Source organism: Phalacrocorax carbo, chromosome 14 (genome assembly GCF_963921805.1).
Source record: "Phalacrocorax carbo chromosome 14, bPhaCar2.1, whole genome shotgun sequence".
NCBI classification, from domain to species: Eukaryota; Metazoa; Chordata; class Aves; order Suliformes; family Phalacrocoracidae; genus Phalacrocorax; species Phalacrocorax carbo.
In genome coordinates, this window is record NC_087526.1 from 15,971,608 (window position 1) to 15,991,769 (window position 20,162).

A 20,162-nucleotide genomic window follows, 5' to 3' on the forward strand; every position below is an offset into this window, starting at 1 on the left:
GAGATAAATCTGTGTGGGCAGAAGCGAAGAGCATTTTTCCTGTAAGAGCCAGCCCTTCAAATACTCAACCTGAGGAGCAGCTTTTCCCAGCTCAAGTATTTGATGCAGGCTAGCCACAGCACTGGCTTTTGTCTTGAGGAAGCCCCCTGTGGACACATTAAATATTTTCAGTAGCTTAAGGACCACACAAAAGTAAACAAATCCATGGCAAAACCCAGAGCATCCCACCATACAAAACAAGTCAGGCCACAGTCAGATCTTTAATAAAAGCACTTTGAGTCAGTGACAAACAAGATACAGTGGACATGACAACTCAGAAAAATCAGGTTGGGGGTAGAAGTGTGCTGCTGGTGTATTCAGAGGATCAGACAAGGTCCCTAAACCTAACCATTCCCTCAGTAGCTTCTCAGACATTCATGACACTCTAAAAGGCTGCTAAAAATATCTTGCCTCACCCCTCCCTCAAGTTGGTATGGAAGAAGCATAGAAGGGTCTTTGTTCTGACCAAAACTAACGCAGTAAAGTCACCCAGAAAAAACTCCAGCTCAATCTCCGAGTAGGACACTAAGTTGATTTTATAGGAAGGAGACCAAGCAACCTATACTCCTCCCTACTTCCTCCAGTTTCACAACATGCACTCCAGATAGGGCACCTTTGTAGAGAGAAGCCTGACACTGCCAGCCTCCTAATAGGATTCGTCTGATTTGAGCAGGGCATGGGAAAAAGCATCTCCCTCTAGAAACCACTCCCCATCTTATTGGTTAGTCTGTTCAAAGAGGCTGGTCAGTCACACATTTGACAAGACTATGCATTTTCATTTAGCAATCTTCTATCCTGCTCCCCTTATTGGGATATTAGGGGCCAATAAAAGGTGCACAGGATCTTTTTGCTATGGTATTAGTTAAGTAACCAATTCCAATTCCAAGAGTCAGAGTGATTCTCTTCCACTAACAAATAAGGCCCTGAAGCTCCCTTGGTAAGGAGAGGGGTTTTGCAGCACTGAGAGGAGTATGGCAAAGGGCTTGCTCTCAGAAGCCCAGCACACACAAGAGCTTTGGAAGGTTGTATCCCTGCACTTTGGTCTTTGGGTAATGCCACCTCCTCAGTATCTGTAGTGGTCTGGCTTGAATGGCCCATCTCTTGATAAGCCTAGGTATTTGGCCTGCTTGTCACTCAGCTTTGTCAGCTTCACACACAGTTTATCCAGATGAGCAGCAGCCACAGCTTCATCCAGCTGGAAAGGAAAACATTGAGACAATATTAGCAGAACAGAGTTCTATTAGTTCAGGAAGTCATGGTCAATAGTGAGAAATGAATATGTGAAAACCAACAGCAGCCCCAAGGAGGACTTAACAGGCTGACACAGACGAACAGTCAGACAGCTCTTTTCCTGCCAACATACCTCACCTGCTTAAGCACAGAGGCACCTGCTTTGAGAGAACTGCGTTCAGATGGAAAAGCCCCACACTTCCGAGGGAGTCAAGCTTAAGTGAGACAGAACTTTTATATAATCATGCCCATTTAGATCTCTCTTACGTATTCACATCCATCCAGCAAGTTAAGAACAGAGATCAAACTGTTCACAGATAAGAATACCCAGTTTGGTAGAACGGTAAAGCCCCAGTCACGTTTCCACTACAAAGACACCTGGACATACTAGACTATCATCTTACAATTTTAGATAAGTTTAATACTGGGGGAAAAAATGCATCTCCTTCCTAGGTATCCCATCTTAGGGGTACGTGTATTAAGAAATTAATTCCAGAATCACTAATTCAGCAAGAATACTAGTATCTATTGGTATTGCCTTCATGAACAATAAAGCCAAGCTAGGCTGTAGGACACAGGCTCAGAAATGTTGATATACTTTATCCCAGAGGTGTCAGGCAGACCTGCAAACTCAGGGGATTGAAAAATGTGTAAAGTTACAAGGCATTTAAGTGCTACAGAAGATAGGTAGAGAAGAGGCAGAAAACAAACAGTAAAATGGCAAACTAGCTATGTCAGAGAGGAATGTACAGCTACAAAGGATATTACAAGATAGAAAAGACAGCACTAAGGAGGGATCGGGTGCTGCTGAGTTACAACAGAAGGACACGTTTGACCACCATTTGTAATTCCTGAAAAATACAAGTAACCATTGCTAAGGAAATAGATAAGGTAAATCTAAATTCCAGCAGCACAGGAAAGACTGGCGGTATTTCCCCTGTACTAAACAGATCTGAAAGGTTTCAATATATTTGAAGGGCAATAAATCAACAAGAAAAAAATCAAGGGCCAGATCTTCAGCTTGTATGAACCAGCATGTCCTAAATGATTTAATAACTAGTCCTAGGTTTTCCACTCAAAGGGAGTGTAGTAACAAGCAACCACTCTGAAGTAATCTATTGTAATGAACCAGGTAAAAAGCTACATCTGTACAGAGTATAATTCACTGCAGCTTAACCTGCTCCTACTAGAACTGCCAAGAGCACTTGGGAACCACCACAGACAAAAATGTGCACGACAAAGTGGTTGAAGAAAGATCAAGTGGTTGAAGAACATGGAAGTGAACCATGAAACCTACTGAACACTACCTAAGAGTGAGGAAATTCATGAAAGAAAGAAAATCTAACTGGAAGGACTCTGTTTAGAAGGGAAACAAGTATTTAAGCTTAGTAAGTCCTGCCAGGAAAAAAAAAAAGAAGGTTAAAAATTGAATGCATATCTGGTTGACTAGATTGATATGTGACGATCTGATAGGTGTGTTCCCAGCAAGTTTAAGACAGATCACATCCACTTGAGAAGGAGCCGAGTCCCTGACATTTCCCAGATCAAGTTGTCAAACTACAGCAGAGATAAGTTGTTTCACAGCTGCTTCAGCCTGGGACTTCAAAATTTAGATAAAGAGGTACAAAAATGTAGATGGAAGTAAGCTGACATTCTTATCTTCAAATCAGCTAGCTAAGCATAAGGATGGACAGATTTGGTGCCAACAACATGACACAACAGTTTGCCTAGATTTCCAGGAACACACATTGCAGAAATGTGTGCATGTTTGTAATAGCTGATCATCAAAGCAATATTCTTGCAGTCAAAACACAGTGTAAGATACTTGGTAACTGTTATATTTTACACTTGGACATCAAAGCTACTACACAGAACAAGGAAAGATACTAGCTAGAAAATTACCAAAGCTCTCTGCCCATCTTTTGTTACTTCTGACAAGGCAACTGCTTTATTCTTTGGAATTCTCTATGGAGCACAGAGGGTAAAAAGAGCATTTTGCCACAGTATATGAACCTGAAAAGATCACTGCCATAGGCTCCACTAACATGCAATTCTAAGTAATTGATCTGGGCATTACTTCTCATTTCCAATTCAAGTATGCTTACTGAAAATTGTTATTCAGGAAGTGGATGAAGCCATATTTTATTAGCAGCATTGGTCTATCATTTTTGAGATAACGTCAAAACTTTTCCTTTGAAGATGACTGTCAGCCAGCTGATCAACTCCTACACTGTTTCTGGTATGCTTTGCTTGATCATTAATGGATGGTTTTGGAATCTTAGGTCCTTCAGCAAACACTTCATAAGTAAGCCCAGATATACAGATTCTACTTCCCAAATGAAAAGCATTTTTACATTTAGTCTCACACCTGGCTGAATTCCTAAGGCAGTGGGATTTAACTCCAACATCTTTTTCAATGACCACGTCAAATTCTCAGGCTTGTTTTGGAAACTTGAAACCAGGATAGTTTTATAAAAGGAATTTGCAAGTTTTGACATGATCCAGATTTTTCCAAGAACAAAGAATGCAGAAATAAGTTTAAAGGGAAACAAGGGAATATGTCCGTATGTTGAAGCTATGAGGACCAGATTGTGGTAAGCTCTGCTCAGGTGAAAATGGGACCCAGACTATCAACTACAGTCAAAGCTGTTCCTGGTTTCACTCCAGCTTCAACTCTGCCCCACTAGACAAGCATGTGAAAACTTGCTGTGAATGCTGACAGAAGGAACAAGTCAGTTGGGAGAAGCTCCCTGACTACCCCAAGGCAGCACAGGGCTTCCCAGCACCTTAGGGAAGAGCTCCAGGTCAAGCCAAAGTGACTGGATGTTCCTATTACACGTGACTGACAAGTCCCAGCTCTGCACAACAGGTCAACCACAAAAACCAGCCCACGTCAGACTCGGCATGACTAAAGCTAAGCATTCACTGAGACACAGAAGCTCCTTGCAACAACATTCAGTAGGAAAATGAACTCAAGCACAAATGAAACCTATCTACATGATCACATCTTAGGTTGGCTTCCTAACAAGTGCATCTTTTTGCTATTCTTACTCACCTTCTTTGGCAGGAAATGGACTCCAACAGCGTATTTGTCACTATTGGTCCACAGCTCCATCTGTGCCAGCACCTGGTTGGTGAAGGAGTTGCTCATAACAAAGCTAGGGTGACCCATGGCACAGCCCAAGTTGACCAGTCGGCCCTCTGCTAGCAATATAATATGACGGCCATTCCTCAGTGTATAGCGATCCACCTGGGTGGAAAAATGCAGGAGCAGTACGATGTCAGAGGAAAGACAGCATTTTAAATCATGCAAAGCTTGGTGGGCTTTCTTCCCACATCAACAATTCAGCAGTGGGCTTGCAACACAGACTTCAATTACAATCAAAACATCCCTCCCTCAAATCCCAGCCAGTCTTTGTGAAGCCTGTAGCTATTCTGGACTTCATGCAACATGAACCTTAGTATTTGCTTCATATTTAACCAGGTATCCAGTTCTGGATTTTCCACGTGCATGTTGTCTCAGATGGCTGTGGAGGGAGCATGCTGCTAGCAGTAAAATGCAGTTCATATATGCTTAATTGTAACAGCTGGTGTGGAGAAGAGGGAACACCTCTGCATGCAACAGCCAGAGCTTTTGCATCTAACAGCGGTAAGAGTGACAGCCCTCAGCCTGCTGCACCTGCTCCCCTATAACTCTTCCCACTTCTATAAGGCGTATGTTTTACAGTATAATAAACAGCCCTCCTAGCTTCTGGTGTACTCTCCTTTTCTCTCAGGGGCCAAAGACATGGTTCTCCACTTCAACTGATTTCTAAGCTATGATGGGGACAACAGGACTCTGCACATAGAATCAGGTCTCAGATGGGCTAAGGAGACAGGTCTTCAGCTATATGAGAGAGTCCCACAAAATTCAGAAGATATGTCACTTTATATGTGCATCAATTGTCTGGGCACAATTGGCCTTCTGCAATGTTAAAGTGAACTCTGCTTCTCCTTTCCACCAGTCCTAGGGCTATTCTCTCCCCTGCCTTCATCCCTGTAGGAGGTTCAACTGAAACACCAATATGGCGGGTAAGTTACAAGAACATTCAGTATTCACTGGTAGTTATTGCTCATGCCACACCAAGCACATGGGAGTAGAGCAAACCTTTAGAAAGACTTAAAAGATAATCAACAGCCAACACTGACAGAGGTTAACGCTTTAGACAAGTCCATTTATCTTAGAATCATGGAATAGAATCATTAAGGTTGGAAAAGACCTCTAGGATCATCAAGTCCAACTGTCATCCTAACACTGCCATGTCTCCTAAACCATGCCCTGAACTGCCACATCTACACATTTTATTTTTTTTAAACACCTCCAGGCATGGTGACTCCCCCACCTCTCTGGGCAGCCTGTGCCAGTGCCCGACCACTCTTTCAGTGAAGAAATTTTTCCTAATATCCAACCTAAACCTCCCCTGGCGCACTTGAGGCCGTTTCCTCTCATCCTGTCACTAGTAACTTGGGAGCAGAGACCAGCCCCCCCCTCACTCCAGCCCCTCTCAGGCAGCTGCAGAGAGCGAGAAGGGCTCCCCTCAGCCCCCTCTTCTCCAGGCTAAACCCCCCCAGCCCCCTCAGCCGCCCCCCAGCACACTTGTGCTCCAGACCCTGCCCCAGCCCCGCTGCCCTTCTCTGGACACGCTCCAGCCCCTCAAGGCCCTTCTTGTCCCGAGGGGCCCAAACCTGAGCCCAGCACTCGAGGTGGGGCCTCCCCAGGGCCGAGCACAGGGGCCCCATCCCTGCCCGGCTCCTGCTGGCCACACCAGGGCTGACACAAGCCCGGGGGCTGGTGGCCTCCTTGGCCACCCGGGCACTGCTGGCTCATGCCCAGCCGGCTGTCAGCCAGCACCCCCAGGGCCTTCTCCGCCGGGCACTTCCCAGCCCCTCTGCCCCAGGCCTGGGGCGCTGCCTGCGGTTGGTGTGACCCAAGGGCAGGACCCAGCACTTGGTCATGTTAAACCTCACACAGTCGGCCTCAGCCCATTACTCCAGGCTGTCCAGATCTCTCTGTTGAGCCTTCCTACCCTCAAGCAGATCAATATTCCTGCCCAATTTGGTGTCACCTGCAAACTTACTGAGGGTGCACTCAAGCCCCCCGTCTGGGTCAGTGATAAAGATATTAAACAAGACTGGACTCCTATACCATCATAGCACAGCAACTGTGAAAGACATAAAAGGGTCCCTCCCCACAACTGTAGTTATAGTTTTAGTCTCAAAAGTTATTTAATATGAAGCAAAACATATCACTTTCATTTTTATTCTTAAAACTTCGGCCTATAAATTAAAAGCCATGTGGGATGAAGCTTTAATTGTAACAACACCATCTTCTGAAAAAACATCTGTGCATGTCCTTAGCAGAAATGTAATAAGTAAAGCAATAGAAGCCTTTTTAATATAATAGGTATTTTGCCTTCAGAGCAGGTCTGTGCCATCTGCCCCAGCCATGCTTCAAGCACAGCATTATTTTGTACTTCTTGGGTTCATGTAACAGATTATTTTCAGCACAACATATGCAGTTACCACCTCAGAGAAAAGGCCTAAATAACATTCTTAATCTCTCCTGTCCAAGAGCAGTACAGCAAGGTAGGGTTAGTAAGAATGCTCTCCACTGAGTGGCTGCAATATTTCTTATATATGCTGATTCTTCATTGTGGGCCACCAGTGACAGTGCTCAGTCCACCCAGAAAATACTGTATGAGCTGTTGTAAGATTATGGGAGGAAGTAATGAAACAAATAAGGAAGCAGACAAAGAAGAACACTAAAAACCCTGAGAACAGCTACATTATTATTTACTTTTAAAATTACATTTACAATTTAAACTACTACAAGGTAGGAGTTAAGTAGCATTTCAGTTTTGAAGTCTGAATCAGGTTGTTTAGGTGTCAAAATATTACATCCATATAACATCCACACAACTTGCATCTGGTCAGCTGCTGGCTTGTGTGTGGAATCACACACCTTCAGCAATCTGCTGACACAAGTCATTCAATGCACAGGGTAACGCAGAAAATGCAAGTGTCTTTGCACAGAAATAAATACAAAATAGTAGCAGTACCAGCAGAGGCTTATGTCAGTGCTGTGGAAACATCTCATCTATGGGGAGATACACAGGCTGATTCATAAGCTCAAGAAATGGCTACAGAAGTAGAATTCAAGTTATCCAAGCATTAAGTTCATCTCCACACTTACAAATGCCTCCTCCCTTTCCCCATCAGCATTTAGCTTGCTCTGGACTTTCTGGCTGCTTTGAACCAACCTCCATGCTATGATACATGAATAATTTTTTTCAGAGCCCAAGTTCATTGATCCAACCTTGACCTTTCCTTCCCCTCTGGAGCTGAGGTCATGCTACAGTCTCCAATATAAAAAGGCAACTGAGCAGGGCTGCAGTGCAAATCTATACTTTAAACAACCTGCCAGCTTTTCAGTAATAAGTCTATTTCCTCCTGAAATGTACACGGAAAGCAACAGATGAGTCAGAATAGCACAATAAGATGTTTTCCTTTCCCCAGTATCAAACATCTTTTATTCCAGCTCACCACTTGTAAATGGAGACCATATGGTACTGAAAACTACCATGTTGGACACTTTCATAATTACTCTGTACCTCTAGCTGGAGTCTAGCAACCCTCAGCTCTGGCATCAATCCCCTGATCAAGAGACAGATGTCTTCACATGAGGTTAGAGATTTTTGCTCTTGTACTATACTCCCCTCCCTGCTACAGGATATAGAAAAAAACTGCCAGGTCTTGGTAAAAGCTTAAATATTTAGAGAGTTAGTACTTGGTATTATGAAACACAGGACACCTCACCCAGAACACTGACATAAAAAAACATGTTATTCTAAAGATAAGTGCAAGACCTCACACCTTTAACACAGGACTGACCTCCCCTTGAGGCCTCTAACACTGGGGACAAGACAACCAGAGAAGTCTCCTTTTGATGAATCTGAGCAACAAAACTGAGAAACCAGCGATGGCCGAAGTGGCAAACTGATAATTTCCTTCCCAGATTTCAGTGTAAGAGCAATTCTATCAGTTATTGTAATGACTCATCACTGCTGCCCTGAAAAAGGTCCCAACACATGCAGATGAATTCCCATGCAGGTGGTGATGGACAGAAGCTACAGGATACCTTCTGGGAGCTTGTTTCTAAACCTAAAGTTAATGCATGTCCTGGAAGGGTTCAGCAGTTGCAGCAAATTTCTACTCAATGCCTTTTAATTTGTTTCAGGCACGGAATTTGGGGCTCTGAAGTCACATTTTGCCTCCCAGTCCTGCCTCTCCCCCTTCTGAAACAAGTCAGCTTTTAGGATGTGCGTTAGTCCACTCCTGGTCAACTGCCCAGCCACCTTGGCAGTCAGGCACAGAGAATGAAAAAGAATAATGAAGCTTTTAGAGCAGAACTTGTTCATATAACATCTGCTCAGCAGGTACCTCCTTGCCTTGTCATGCAGGTCTGAAGTCTAGGGACAAGAAACCTGAACAGACACATAACAGAGCACAGGGGTATATGGTGTATTTAATGCTATATGTAGCTAGAGTCCAACTGGAGATTTAAACAAGTGAACATAGCTTCAAATTCACTACTAGAAGTCAACATAATCGAAGTACTAACCTGAGCCAGGGACCAGCTTTTATTAGGCCTAGCAGTGTACACATCTATAGGTCATCCTCATTTCAGTGCAGCTTCAAACATATGGAATGGCCACATAAGATCAGTTACCTCTAAGTACATCCTACCTCCAGTGGTAACCAGTAGGTGGGTAAGGAGAAGTACAAGAGCAGCCCACAGGTAAAGTGCTAGTTCCCCCAGTAAATCCTCTTGGCTCCAGCTATCTGTACATCAAGCTGAGACAGAGGTGGTTCACTCAGGGCTGCCAGAGACACCTTTTATAAACTTTAGCTAATGACTTTTAAGCAAACACACTTGTGGCACCCATAGCATGCTGGGCTGCTATTTTCACAGCTTCTGCTCTGCAAGTAGGTATCTCTCTTCCATCACTCTGAACATGCTGCTTGCAACAGCAGCAGTTTATGGACCAGACCGGAGATATTCAGGGTGTGAGGTACATCTTCAGCATTAAACCATATGGACAACCTTGACCCTAACTCCACCCTGTTTCAAAAATAATCTATTTTTAACCAGAAACTTGTTACAGTTTTTATACCTTGGACTAGACTGCATCTCATTCTACTTCATCTGTGACAGACTAGCTCCTTCAATACAGAGTACATTTAGAAAAAGGGTCTACTTCCTCTGCCAATAGTGACAAAATCTTTCATATGGGCTTGAAGAGCCACACTGAATGGCCATGTGGAGGTAGTTTGTGTGTTACCAGATTAACATCCAATTTAGCCTTCAGTGTTTACTTTCTGAGCAGTCCCATTTTTAGTTTTAAAACCCAAGCTACCAGAAAGCAAGCAGCTAGCTGCAGGCACCTCTAGGGCAAAGGCTGTTGAGCAAAGTCAGCCCCACACTAAGGTCACGGGCAAGAACAGACCTGAATGTAGTGAGAACCTGAGGGTATAACTTCATACCCAGTTGAGCCCATGTAGAGTATCCCAACAGCAAACAGGATAATGAAAAGACTCTCACAACTGCTTAGCAGGAGTTTGATGTGGGTGGCCAAAAAGCCACAGCAGAGTTATAAAAATGAGTAGATCTCAGTCTGCCCTTCCAAGACACATGCTTGGGTGTGGTGTTTTTTTTAAAAAGCAGAAAACCTGTCCCAGAATCCTCCTATCAGCAAGCACACTCCCTCTTTAAAAGCTAACTAGAAGTCCCATGCCAAGTCAGACAAAGTCTGTTTCACTTTACATGATATTCTCCCTCAGCGCTGATGTTACAAAAGAGTTTTGATTTAGTTTAGTTTCTCTGCTTTAGGACACAGCTGAGAAGCTGAATTTTTTAGATCCCTATTTTCCTGCATAGCTACAGCCATATGTTCAGGTAAATACTCGGTGGGAATGCAAGCTGAGCAAGAATAAAACATCTCACTTTGTCCACCCACACACAGACTTCTGGTCTACATAGATCTCTAAAATGAAGCCATGAAGTCTGGAAGAGAAGTCTGAGTTTGGCAGAACTCCACACAGGCTTTCTTGAGGCTTCAAAGTCAAGTAAAAAAAATGCTTTGAAGACAAAGATGCGTGAATTTTTTCAAACCTTGACAGAATCCCAGAAGATATTCCCTTGAGATTCACTCCAGTCCTGGTATCCTGCACCAGGATCAGGATTGTTCTGGTGCGGAGCAGTATGTGAGCAAGCAGTTACCTGAGAGCAAATTCAGATCAGCCACTGGGCAATCTATGGGCTCCGTTGTTAAGTGTTATACAGTCTCTAATGGTCTGTTCTGCATTCATCATCTACCTTGCTTTTTGAAACTGAGTTATGGCATTGTTTTCAGCTGGGGGCTATCAAAGGCACATTTCCATGCCTCCTCACCATCCCCAAAGCTGACTTCCTGTATGGGATGAACTAGATGCAGTTGTCTACACAACCACCACTAAGGGGTAGGTACCTTTTGTCAAGTAGGAGCACATGGAGAAAGATGCAGCCACACCAGGCACCTCCCGCCAGAGACCATGCTGTACAGAACCAATTGCTTTAATACCAACACAAGACTATGATGTGCAGCTTGTTCCAGTTTGATCAGGGAAGAGTGTAGCAGAATCTCCATTCTGATCAGTCTAGAGCAACACTGGCTTCCAAGAAAGCTAGAAGCACAAAGTACCTGGAGAGAAATGCCGCCCCCCTTTCTGGAAACAGAGAGGTTTTGCTTCTTTCTAGCAGGAGAGCTTTGTGCAAGGGCTGTCTCACCTGAGGTTTAACATTCACGGCCTCTACTGCGTTTTCATTCAGCCACTTTGCATCAACTTCCACATCAAAATGTCCAATATTACACACTATGGCATCATCCTTCATCTGCTCAAAGTGCCTGAAAAAAGTTATATCAAAAATTAATGCACAAAACCTTTTCTTCAGCACAAGACACTCTGGTCCATAGCTCTGTTCAAGCAGAAGTGAGAAGTGCCTAGCTCACTGATCACATTTGGTTCTCAAAAGATGTGTGGGTCTGGTAATCTTCCAGGCATGTGAAGTCTACTAGAAAAAACTCAAGCTTCTACGGAAGGACATTTCCCAAGGATATAAAAAGGTTATTGGAGAGAAAATATTTTCCCACTAAGGCAAAACAAAACTACTTTGTTTAATTGGTCAAGATCAAAATACCTGCAGTTATTCTTTCCTACACAGAATTGCTGGAAACTTCAGGGTCATCAAGAAAACAGTTTTACATCTCTAGAGACTAATGGCCTTATCTCCTCCCACTTAATCTGATCTTCCACTACAACATGTACAATCATAATGGCAAAGATAAGAATGAGTTTATGTAGAGTGGAGGGGCTATAAATTGATATCTAAGTGATAACAAAAAACTGCAAGGCAGTTTGAGGCTAGTTTCAAGTCTGCTAATGTGTACTCAGATGGAATCACTTTCAACCTTGACCATTCGACCTTTACCTACCTCCTTCTGTTCACATTTATCCATCCTAACACAGAATTTAGCCCTGATGCTCTCATACTCCAGAATTCTATCCCTCTACACCTTTTGTTTCTCCATGGTTACACACTGTAAGACAGGTACAGTTGCAATGTGGCAACATCCAACAGAAGTGAAATACCAAAGCCCTGATTTCTCGCTAAACTGATGCTAAATTCTGATGTCCAGAAAGGACACTGTATGCCAGCCCACACCCTACTGCTGACAAGTTATGACTATTTAAAAAAAAAAATCTCTAACTGCAGAGGTATGCTTTCACTAAAGCAAGTGGCTAGACCATACCTGCCCTGAACAATATCAGTGCAGCCAGTGGTGGTAACAAAGATGTTGCCTTCTTTGCAGGCCTCCTCCATGGTTGTAACTTCATAACCTGAAAAGAGAAAAAGCTATTCCTCTACCCAACCACCAGCACTTATCAAAAAATGGGCTACAATATTACAAGTAGAAAAGTACAGAGAAAGAATGAGTAAGAAAATTCTGTGCCAACACCTGACCCATGGAGGATGCAAGGTAGTGGGCATACTTGTCTTACTAATACCAACGTAGCAAAAAAACATCTATCCCTCACCTGTTTCCAATCTGTAGATCTATACATTCAATGTCTTATGTCCATAGGTGTAGCATCTGGCACAACACAGGGGGTCAAGTTTGCACAGGGAAGTGCACCCACGACACCTGCAGGTTCTAGCCAGGTATGAATAGAAATGGGATAAACGTACTAAGAAGCAGAGTTACATGTGGCACCCACAGAATGAGCAGCACAGCTTCCATAGCATGCTGTCAGCAGAGCTGGAAAGGCAGAGAGCATGGCATTGCTCTCCAAAAACACCTACTAAAGGCAAGGCCTGGTGTTTTACTGTGGAGGTATTCTAGTGAAGTCCTAACCCACACTGGAGGTTAGAGTTGCACAACTTAAAGATAATGAACCCATTTAAAACCAGGCTTACAGTGTTATGAAATGGGGGCCTTACCCCACTATGGTCCCTATATCCATGACTCCAAACACATCTTCAAGGCCTGTACTAATAAACTTCCCTAACTGTGAGGAAAGTATTCCTGCAGTTAAACTGGAGTCAGCTCTACCTTAATAGGGAGAGGGCTGAAACCCAGTGAAACTTTCTTGGCCAACTATCATTTATTGCTCTACACTGACATGCAGAGACCCCCATCAGATGCATGTTTCTGCATCTCCTTCAGTTCTCACCTTCCATGGCTGCCTGCAGCGCATTGATGGGATCGATTTCAGTGATGATGACCCTGGCTCCAAAGCTCCGCAGGGCCTGAGCGCAGCCTTTGCCCACATCGCCGTAACCTGCCACAACTGCTACTTTTCCAGCAATCATGACATCTGTAGCACGTTTGATGCCATCAATGAGGGACTCTCTGCAACCATAAAGGTTATCAAACTTGCTCTGAGGAAGAAAAAGAAGCAGTTTCAGAACAGAAGGAAGTCACTCAAGTAAAAATTCCTTAGAGAAACAAAATGGATTTACATGCAAGTACTATGAACCAGGAGGCTGACAGCTAAATACTTTAGCCACAGTGAGGGATGAGAAGAGGATCACCTGGTTGGATGTTTTTATTTTTCTAGTTTCAATCCATATAGTTATACCAGACACAGGCTTCAGTGCTCCCCTGGTGAGAAGCATTTCATAAATACATTCATCTACTGACTAAGGCTTGAATTTATCAAATAAAAGCAAACAATTGTGTACAGAGGTAGGTCTGAGTTCCGTAGCCAAATATTCACCAGTTTTCTGCTGCTGTTTATCAGACAATGAACCAAACCAAGTGCCACAGGTAGGCAAACACACCAGCAGAATATCTGGCCAATTGACTAACACATTCTTATCTTTGCAAGACACACGCACCCTGCAGAAGCAGCAAGTTGTTCATATCAGTAAGAAGTTGGTTCCTGCAGCCCAGGAAGATTGAAATTGCATCTTCCCCAGGAGCGGTTACACTAACACTGCCAGACCTCGCCACTGCTCAGGTATAGAGAAATCCAGCAAGTAGCCATTCACAATACTGGTCACTGCAACCAAGAACCCCTGGATTTCATCTCCTAATGCCCCATTGTGCAACATCCTCATACTGTAACATAAACATGAACTTAAAAGCCAGACCTCCAGGTCAAAATTCCCCTGCTAAGTCAGATGTCAAGTAGTACTCTGCTTGACCATATCCCTAAACTCAGAAACATACATTGCTATAATGCTCTTTCTCCTTGGGCCCTTTGTTTTGACCAGCAGGATTTGCTGTATAAACAGACTTTATCATCTGAAGAGTTACAGAAACCCATAATTTTTTAAAAATCTGGCTACCGAAGTTGGGTTATGTTTCCCAGGGCAGGGGTATACAGAACTCACCATGCATGGCACAATTCTGGTCTCAAAGCCTGCTCCATGCTTTCTACAGCCTTAGCTCACCAATTATTCTTGCTTTCACTTAACACAGGTAGCACTCTGCTCTAAGCAATCTTAAGACTGCATACCTAGCTGTGACTAGGGGCACTGACCTTTTCATAGGGGACCTACCTTGCAGCTATGGCTGGTGCCACCTAGCACATGTAAGATGCTACAGTTTGGTTTTCAGTCTACAGCTTACAGCTATAAAATTTTTATAATTAAAAAATGCAAAGTCCATGTATAAGAGCATTGCAGTTACGACTCCAATGCATTATCTGAGCAAGTTACAAGGTATAGTAGCATATCACTCCCAGCCTCAGAAGCTGGCCAAAGACTAATGTGTAATAAGTTATACTTCAGATCAAGAAGTTCCTGACTCAGTGCCTGTAAGTTTTATCACAGGCACATTTGCCATTAGTATTTCAGAAAAATTCTGTTACCAATCCTTCAAATTCCAAGGCTAGCACCAGTTGGTTACCCTCTTTTCTAGTCCACCAGCAGATTTTCCTTGCAGTATAAGCCTTCTTATGGCAGAAAACAGCATGGTCAGATTTGATTCCTCATCACCAAATCCCTCAACTGGGAAACCAACCCCAAAGCCTTCCAGGTACCTGTGCATTCCCGTGCAGGCAGGGTAGCAGGGCGCTGATACAGACATCCATCCCACCCAAAAATACATTTGAGTGGCAGGAGGGAATAACAGAACTAGATGCTGCCTGCCTCCTCTCTCCAAATAGTAGTATAGGAACCTCACACCAACTGAATATATCAAAATGGGAGAGCAGAATTTGTCAGCTCAGTTGCATGTCTTCCTGGAGATCTGCAACTGGGGTTAGTACAAATCTTTCATTATATTAATACCAAACAGTAATAGAAAATAAGCACTTGTTTGGCACTAGAATAAAGCTAACTCAATCCAAATCCACCCAAAAGGCTTTTTTACAAACATCTGAATTTCTAAGTCTGCTAAACAGTATTAATAATTATTACACAGGAGGCACAGATTTAGGTGAACAGGATGCAGAGAAACAAGCTTCCTCCAAGATCAGTTGGATTCCAGCTCACTAGCTATGAAATAAAATTGTCAGATACATTTTTGTGAGTAGAAAGGAGATACTCTTCAGAGAGCAAACTGGAGAGGAAGCAGGCCAAACAGTGAGAATTGCCATGCCCAATAGAATAATGTTAGTATGTTAACTTGAAATAGATTTAGCAACTAGATTTAAAAAACATCTAGATGCATAAACTTTAAGTATGCCTGAAATTCCCACTATAATTCATCTGCGTCCAAAAAGCACCAGCACCCTTTAAACACCATTCCCCCTCATCCCTCAGTTCATCAGGATTTGTCAGGGGAAGCAGTAATACAGCTAGGGAAGGAATATTTATTCCTCCTGCCCTATCCTTAGGAACTGTTGCTCAGAGATCCCTTGTGAGATCAGCCAACCTTTACCAGCCACAGGCTCATGTAGGTCACTTTTCCAGCTGCTATCTGCCACCAACCTGCAGGCTTTAAGCGGCTCAGAGTGAAGACATGGCCCTTGCCACAGGAACTGACTGTATCCCAGGAGCCATGATTTCCAAAAGCGATTTCACATTATTAAAATGCAGAAGAATGCATGCCCCTACATACAAAAAAGCCCTTGATATTCTGAAAACAGGGTATTTACAAATGGTATGCCCCATTAGAGACATCATGGGCTCACTTCAAGGATACGGTGAAAAGCTGTTCAGTACCAGGTCAAGAATAGCTCAGCAAGAGGAGAAATACTTGCATGGGAATTACAACATCCCAACACCAAACTAGTCAAACAGCTGAACACAGAAGAAGGGCTCTAACTGCATTACCTTTGTGACAGAGTCATTAACATTGATAGCTGGCACTTTGAGGGTCCCATTGGCCTTCATCTTGTACAGGTTGTGAACTCCAGTGGTTGTCTCTTCCGAAATACCTCTAATTCCTGTGGGGAGAGTAAAAGGATTCACCTTAGTCGGAGTTAACACTGCTGCAGACCAACACATCCAGGTGCTGGGAGCATCCTACAGAGGCCTAAGTTAAACAAACCCTCTGCAGGAAGCAGGGAAGAGATGACAACCTTCATTTGCATCCTCAAACAGTAGTTTGAAGGTTCAAACCAGTTTCTTCCCCAACAGACAATTAAAAGAGCAGGACAAAATATTATTTGGATAAATGGAAGGGACCAGCTTTAGACCAGGGAATCAGGAAAGACCCTACTCTAATCTGTTTTCTCACAAAATGATCAAAAACCTCTTCTGCAAAAAGGACAAGATTTTCACCTCAGTGATGCTTCTACAGCCTAGCTCATTCTTGCAAGGTGGCCTGAAAGGAGATGATACCTAGACAACCACTCTTAAATCTAAAGCACTTGAATCAAATGAATAAAGTAAAAAAATCAAGTACACAGTTCACCACTCCCAATCCTGCTGTTGTAATCAACTTCAGCTCTGATTAAACAGCCAACACCCCCCTAAATCTGGATACTAGCTACAGGAAGCTTCAGTTTCATGGGTATTACTAGCACAACAAACAACATTATTTCAGAAACATGCTTGTTTGAAAACTGTCCAGGAGGGCAATCAGACTAGATCTGAAACTAAACTATCCAGTCTTGCTGAATCTCCACTGTAGAGGATATGGTTATTATGTTCACTCTTTAAGGACTGGAGGCATACTGCAAGACAGTTATTTTGTTGAAGTATGAACTACTGGGGGGAAAATAGAGGAATTCTGCTAAATCATACTGAAACCACCAACATGAGCAACATCTCTGTATAGAGATTCACACGGCACTTGGAGCTAATTCAGATTCCTAAGAGAAAACAGGAAAATGATGAATACCAAGTTCTGCGTACTCCAGAGATTTAGGCAGAGAAGATATTGCCCCTCCAGGCGAGTGACCTCTCATGTTGATCTTACAGAAGAAAATGGAAAGGATGCTTATAAGCAAAATAATTTTAGTAGTTTTCATAGAAAAATTCTAAGAGATAAACAATGTTCATAAATTGTTCTGTTCAGGCCCTTTTACTGATGAAGCAGATGACAGCCCAGGTTAACCACTGCAAACGCACATGAAAAGACAGAAATATCGCTCCTTTTCATGTAATTTTTCTTAATTCTTCTGCCTCACTGTATATACATATAATCACTCCCAATTCCTACATATATTTTTTTAATCCACACCACCCATAGCCCTCCTAGCATTACAAAGAGGTGAGCACTACCCTTCCTATTTCACAAATAGCAAAAGCAGAGTGGCCAAAGAACTAGCCCAAGATCACAAGCCAGCAGCAACAGCAGGACTCAACCACAGCCCACGCACCTCCTCCATAGCCAGTATTACTTTAGGGATGGGCAACTGAGAACCAACAACAATAACGCCCAGCAAAATCCCCAAAATTATTTATTTAGCCTGCTAATTTTGGGTATCAAAGAGAAGTGACTAAGTGTCACTACCTCCCCAGCCACCAAGACCTATGATGAGTTTATAGGACAGGATGATAACTGGGGAATCACCTCTCTGATCAGCACACAGTCATCACTCTTGTTGGCTCCCTAGCAGGTACCTGCACCCTCCAGGCACCCAGGGGTGCTGAGCCTCCTGGTACAGCTCCCTAGCAGGCTACAGCAGCACAGCTCCTGGGAGAAGGCAGGCAGGTGCTTTGCCCTAACCCTTTGGGTTTCATCTGCTCAGCAGGAACAAGAGCCACAGCAACAGCCACCAGGAGCCCAGGGGCTCAGGTCGCCACCCCAGCAAGGAGGGGGGGCCAAAACAGAGGAAAAGGGAATCCCAAATTTGTACCAGAGCTCAATTAAGAAAGAATAAAGCTTGTTAAAGTCATCTTCAAAATTCACAGCTTAAACCCTTGCAAGTGCAGCCTGCATCCGTGCGACACAGGCCCCCAGCCAAAAGTTCTCTCTTCCCACCCAGGGGGACCCCCGGCAGCCCCCCCACCTCTGCAGCACAACACCGTCCCCTAGCAGGCCCCCCCAGAACCTCCACGCCCAGGACCCCCCAGTCACACTCCACGCATGGAGATGCTAATACAACCCCCCCATCTCAACTCCTCTAGTCAGGTTAGCTGCACACAGACACTGATTCTGGTTCAAACCCATCCCTACTGCTTAAAATTACACCTGCAAACTGACCTAAGCCTATCTGAGCTACACGAGAACATGGGCGTGCAGTTACTGAGGGCTCTGGGTGAGGTCTGTGGTAAGGCAGGCCTTGGTAACTACACTCCCCACACGGCTAACTGCAGAGAGAACAAGTTCAGGCTTTAGCATATTTAGGGCAAGGCTTGGAGGGAACAGGACAGTTTAAAGAACATTGTCTGGTGCACAGTGAAATACAGCATCTGTAGTAAGTCTCCCAAAAGTATCAATTTTCCAGTGCAAATGCATAGATCAAGTACAACCATCCTCTTGTGAAGGAGATCTGTGGGAGGTCATGGCAGAAACCTCCAGTTCAAACCTGCCCTCTCTCTTCTGGTCTATCTAGCAACTGAGATACACTCATCCTTCAAAACCTCTCCAGGCTGACATTTTTAAGCTTAGCAGATTGTCCTTGAAAATCACACTAAGCAAACCTCACAGCATGTAGACCAGCAGCTTCCCTTCCCTGAAGGCCACCTGCCTGCTGCCCCCAGGTGACATTTATAGCTGGTCTAAACTACTTTGCAACTCTGCTAAAAGAAGTGCTGCCTACACCACTCAATTTCAATGCCTCAGTGAATTAAGTGACTGGAGAACAGTGAAGGGCCTACAGCAAGGAAAAGTTTGAATTCAATTGAAAAAGCCTTGCTAAACAGTCAGACCTGCTCTGCTCCCATTTTTGTTACCTGAGCAATGAACAAGACTGCATCAATAGTGCACAAGTGATCCAGTCTTCTCCATCCTTTCTCAACGGTTGCCTTCTGCATAGATGCCAGAGACCTCCCTTGCATGAGTTCAGATGACTTTCTCCTTTGCTGAGTTCTAGCTTTCCCCCTCCTACCTTTATTTATCTTGGTTTTAAGGGCATTTAGTTTAGTGTAATAAGCCAATAGGACAAAGGCCATTCTGCCTTCTAACAGCAGTTGCTGTTAGTGAGATGGGAAGCTTGTTGAGCATTTCCACACAGCTACTTATCAGACCTAGTTGAAGTAGACTTGAATGAGCTCTACTTTCAACTGTTAGGTGCACAACAGGACTGAAGTAACTTCTATTTAAATTCAAAGCAGCTGAAGCATGGAAGACAGACCATTCACTTTGAAGTTAGCCCAGAAAACCTGTCCAGCCTTTAAATGGCAAATGATGCTTTCAGATGCTGCATGCCAAAATGTCTCCTGCACTCACAATCTGGTCTTTCCACACACCGTGCATGCTCTGCTAACGTTACTCTTGTCCTACCTCTTCCCCAGAGAGGTCAAGTATCACCACAAGTCCTTAGGATATATTAGCCTCTATCTTCAAGATACAAAAAAAATGGATGCTACACAGCTTCATTTAAGCAGACTTTGCAGCAAAGGGCTAAGTGCAGAGCTCAATTAAATGAGATCAAGACTTTACTGGACATTTTGCTGTTTCGAAGAAGCAATGGACTAGAAGGTAGAACAGATTTTTTCTGTCACCCTCCACAGAGATCAGCCTTACTTAGTTTACTGCAGTACTGGAAGTGGGCTTTTCAACTATGGTCAGTGCAGACAGCACACACATTTTAGCAAGGGAAATGTTGACAGGTATGGCATCCTGCCTAGACTTTTTAAAAACCCCAGTGGAAGAGCCATTCCTATGAATTTCAGAAACAACTCCAGGCAGTAGGGATTTTTTTTTTTTATCAATGGCAGACTAGATATGTCACTTCCACACCAAGAGCCC

The 20,162-nt window shown here is 43.7% G+C and overlaps 1 protein-coding gene across 1 annotated transcript in view; it reads right to left on the reverse strand.

Moving 5' to 3' along the window:
• Positions 1–241: 241 nt before the first annotated feature.
• AHCY (adenosylhomocysteinase) overlaps positions 242–20,162 on the reverse strand; it is a 28,521-nt gene continuing 8,600 nt past the window's right edge. Inside the window, exons 5-10 of the mRNA XM_064465017.1 lie at positions 16,133–16,245; positions 13,081–13,288; positions 12,159–12,246; positions 11,135–11,252; positions 4,325–4,519; positions 242–1,234 (exon numbers count right to left, since the gene is read on the reverse strand). Of these exons, the coding sequence (XP_064321087.1) occupies positions 1,103–1,234; positions 4,325–4,519; positions 11,135–11,252; positions 12,159–12,246; positions 13,081–13,288; positions 16,133–16,245 (854 nt within the window). The 3' untranslated portion in view covers positions 242–1,102. The remainder of the gene's footprint in view (positions 1,235–4,324; positions 4,520–11,134; positions 11,253–12,158; positions 12,247–13,080; positions 13,289–16,132; positions 16,246–20,162) is intronic.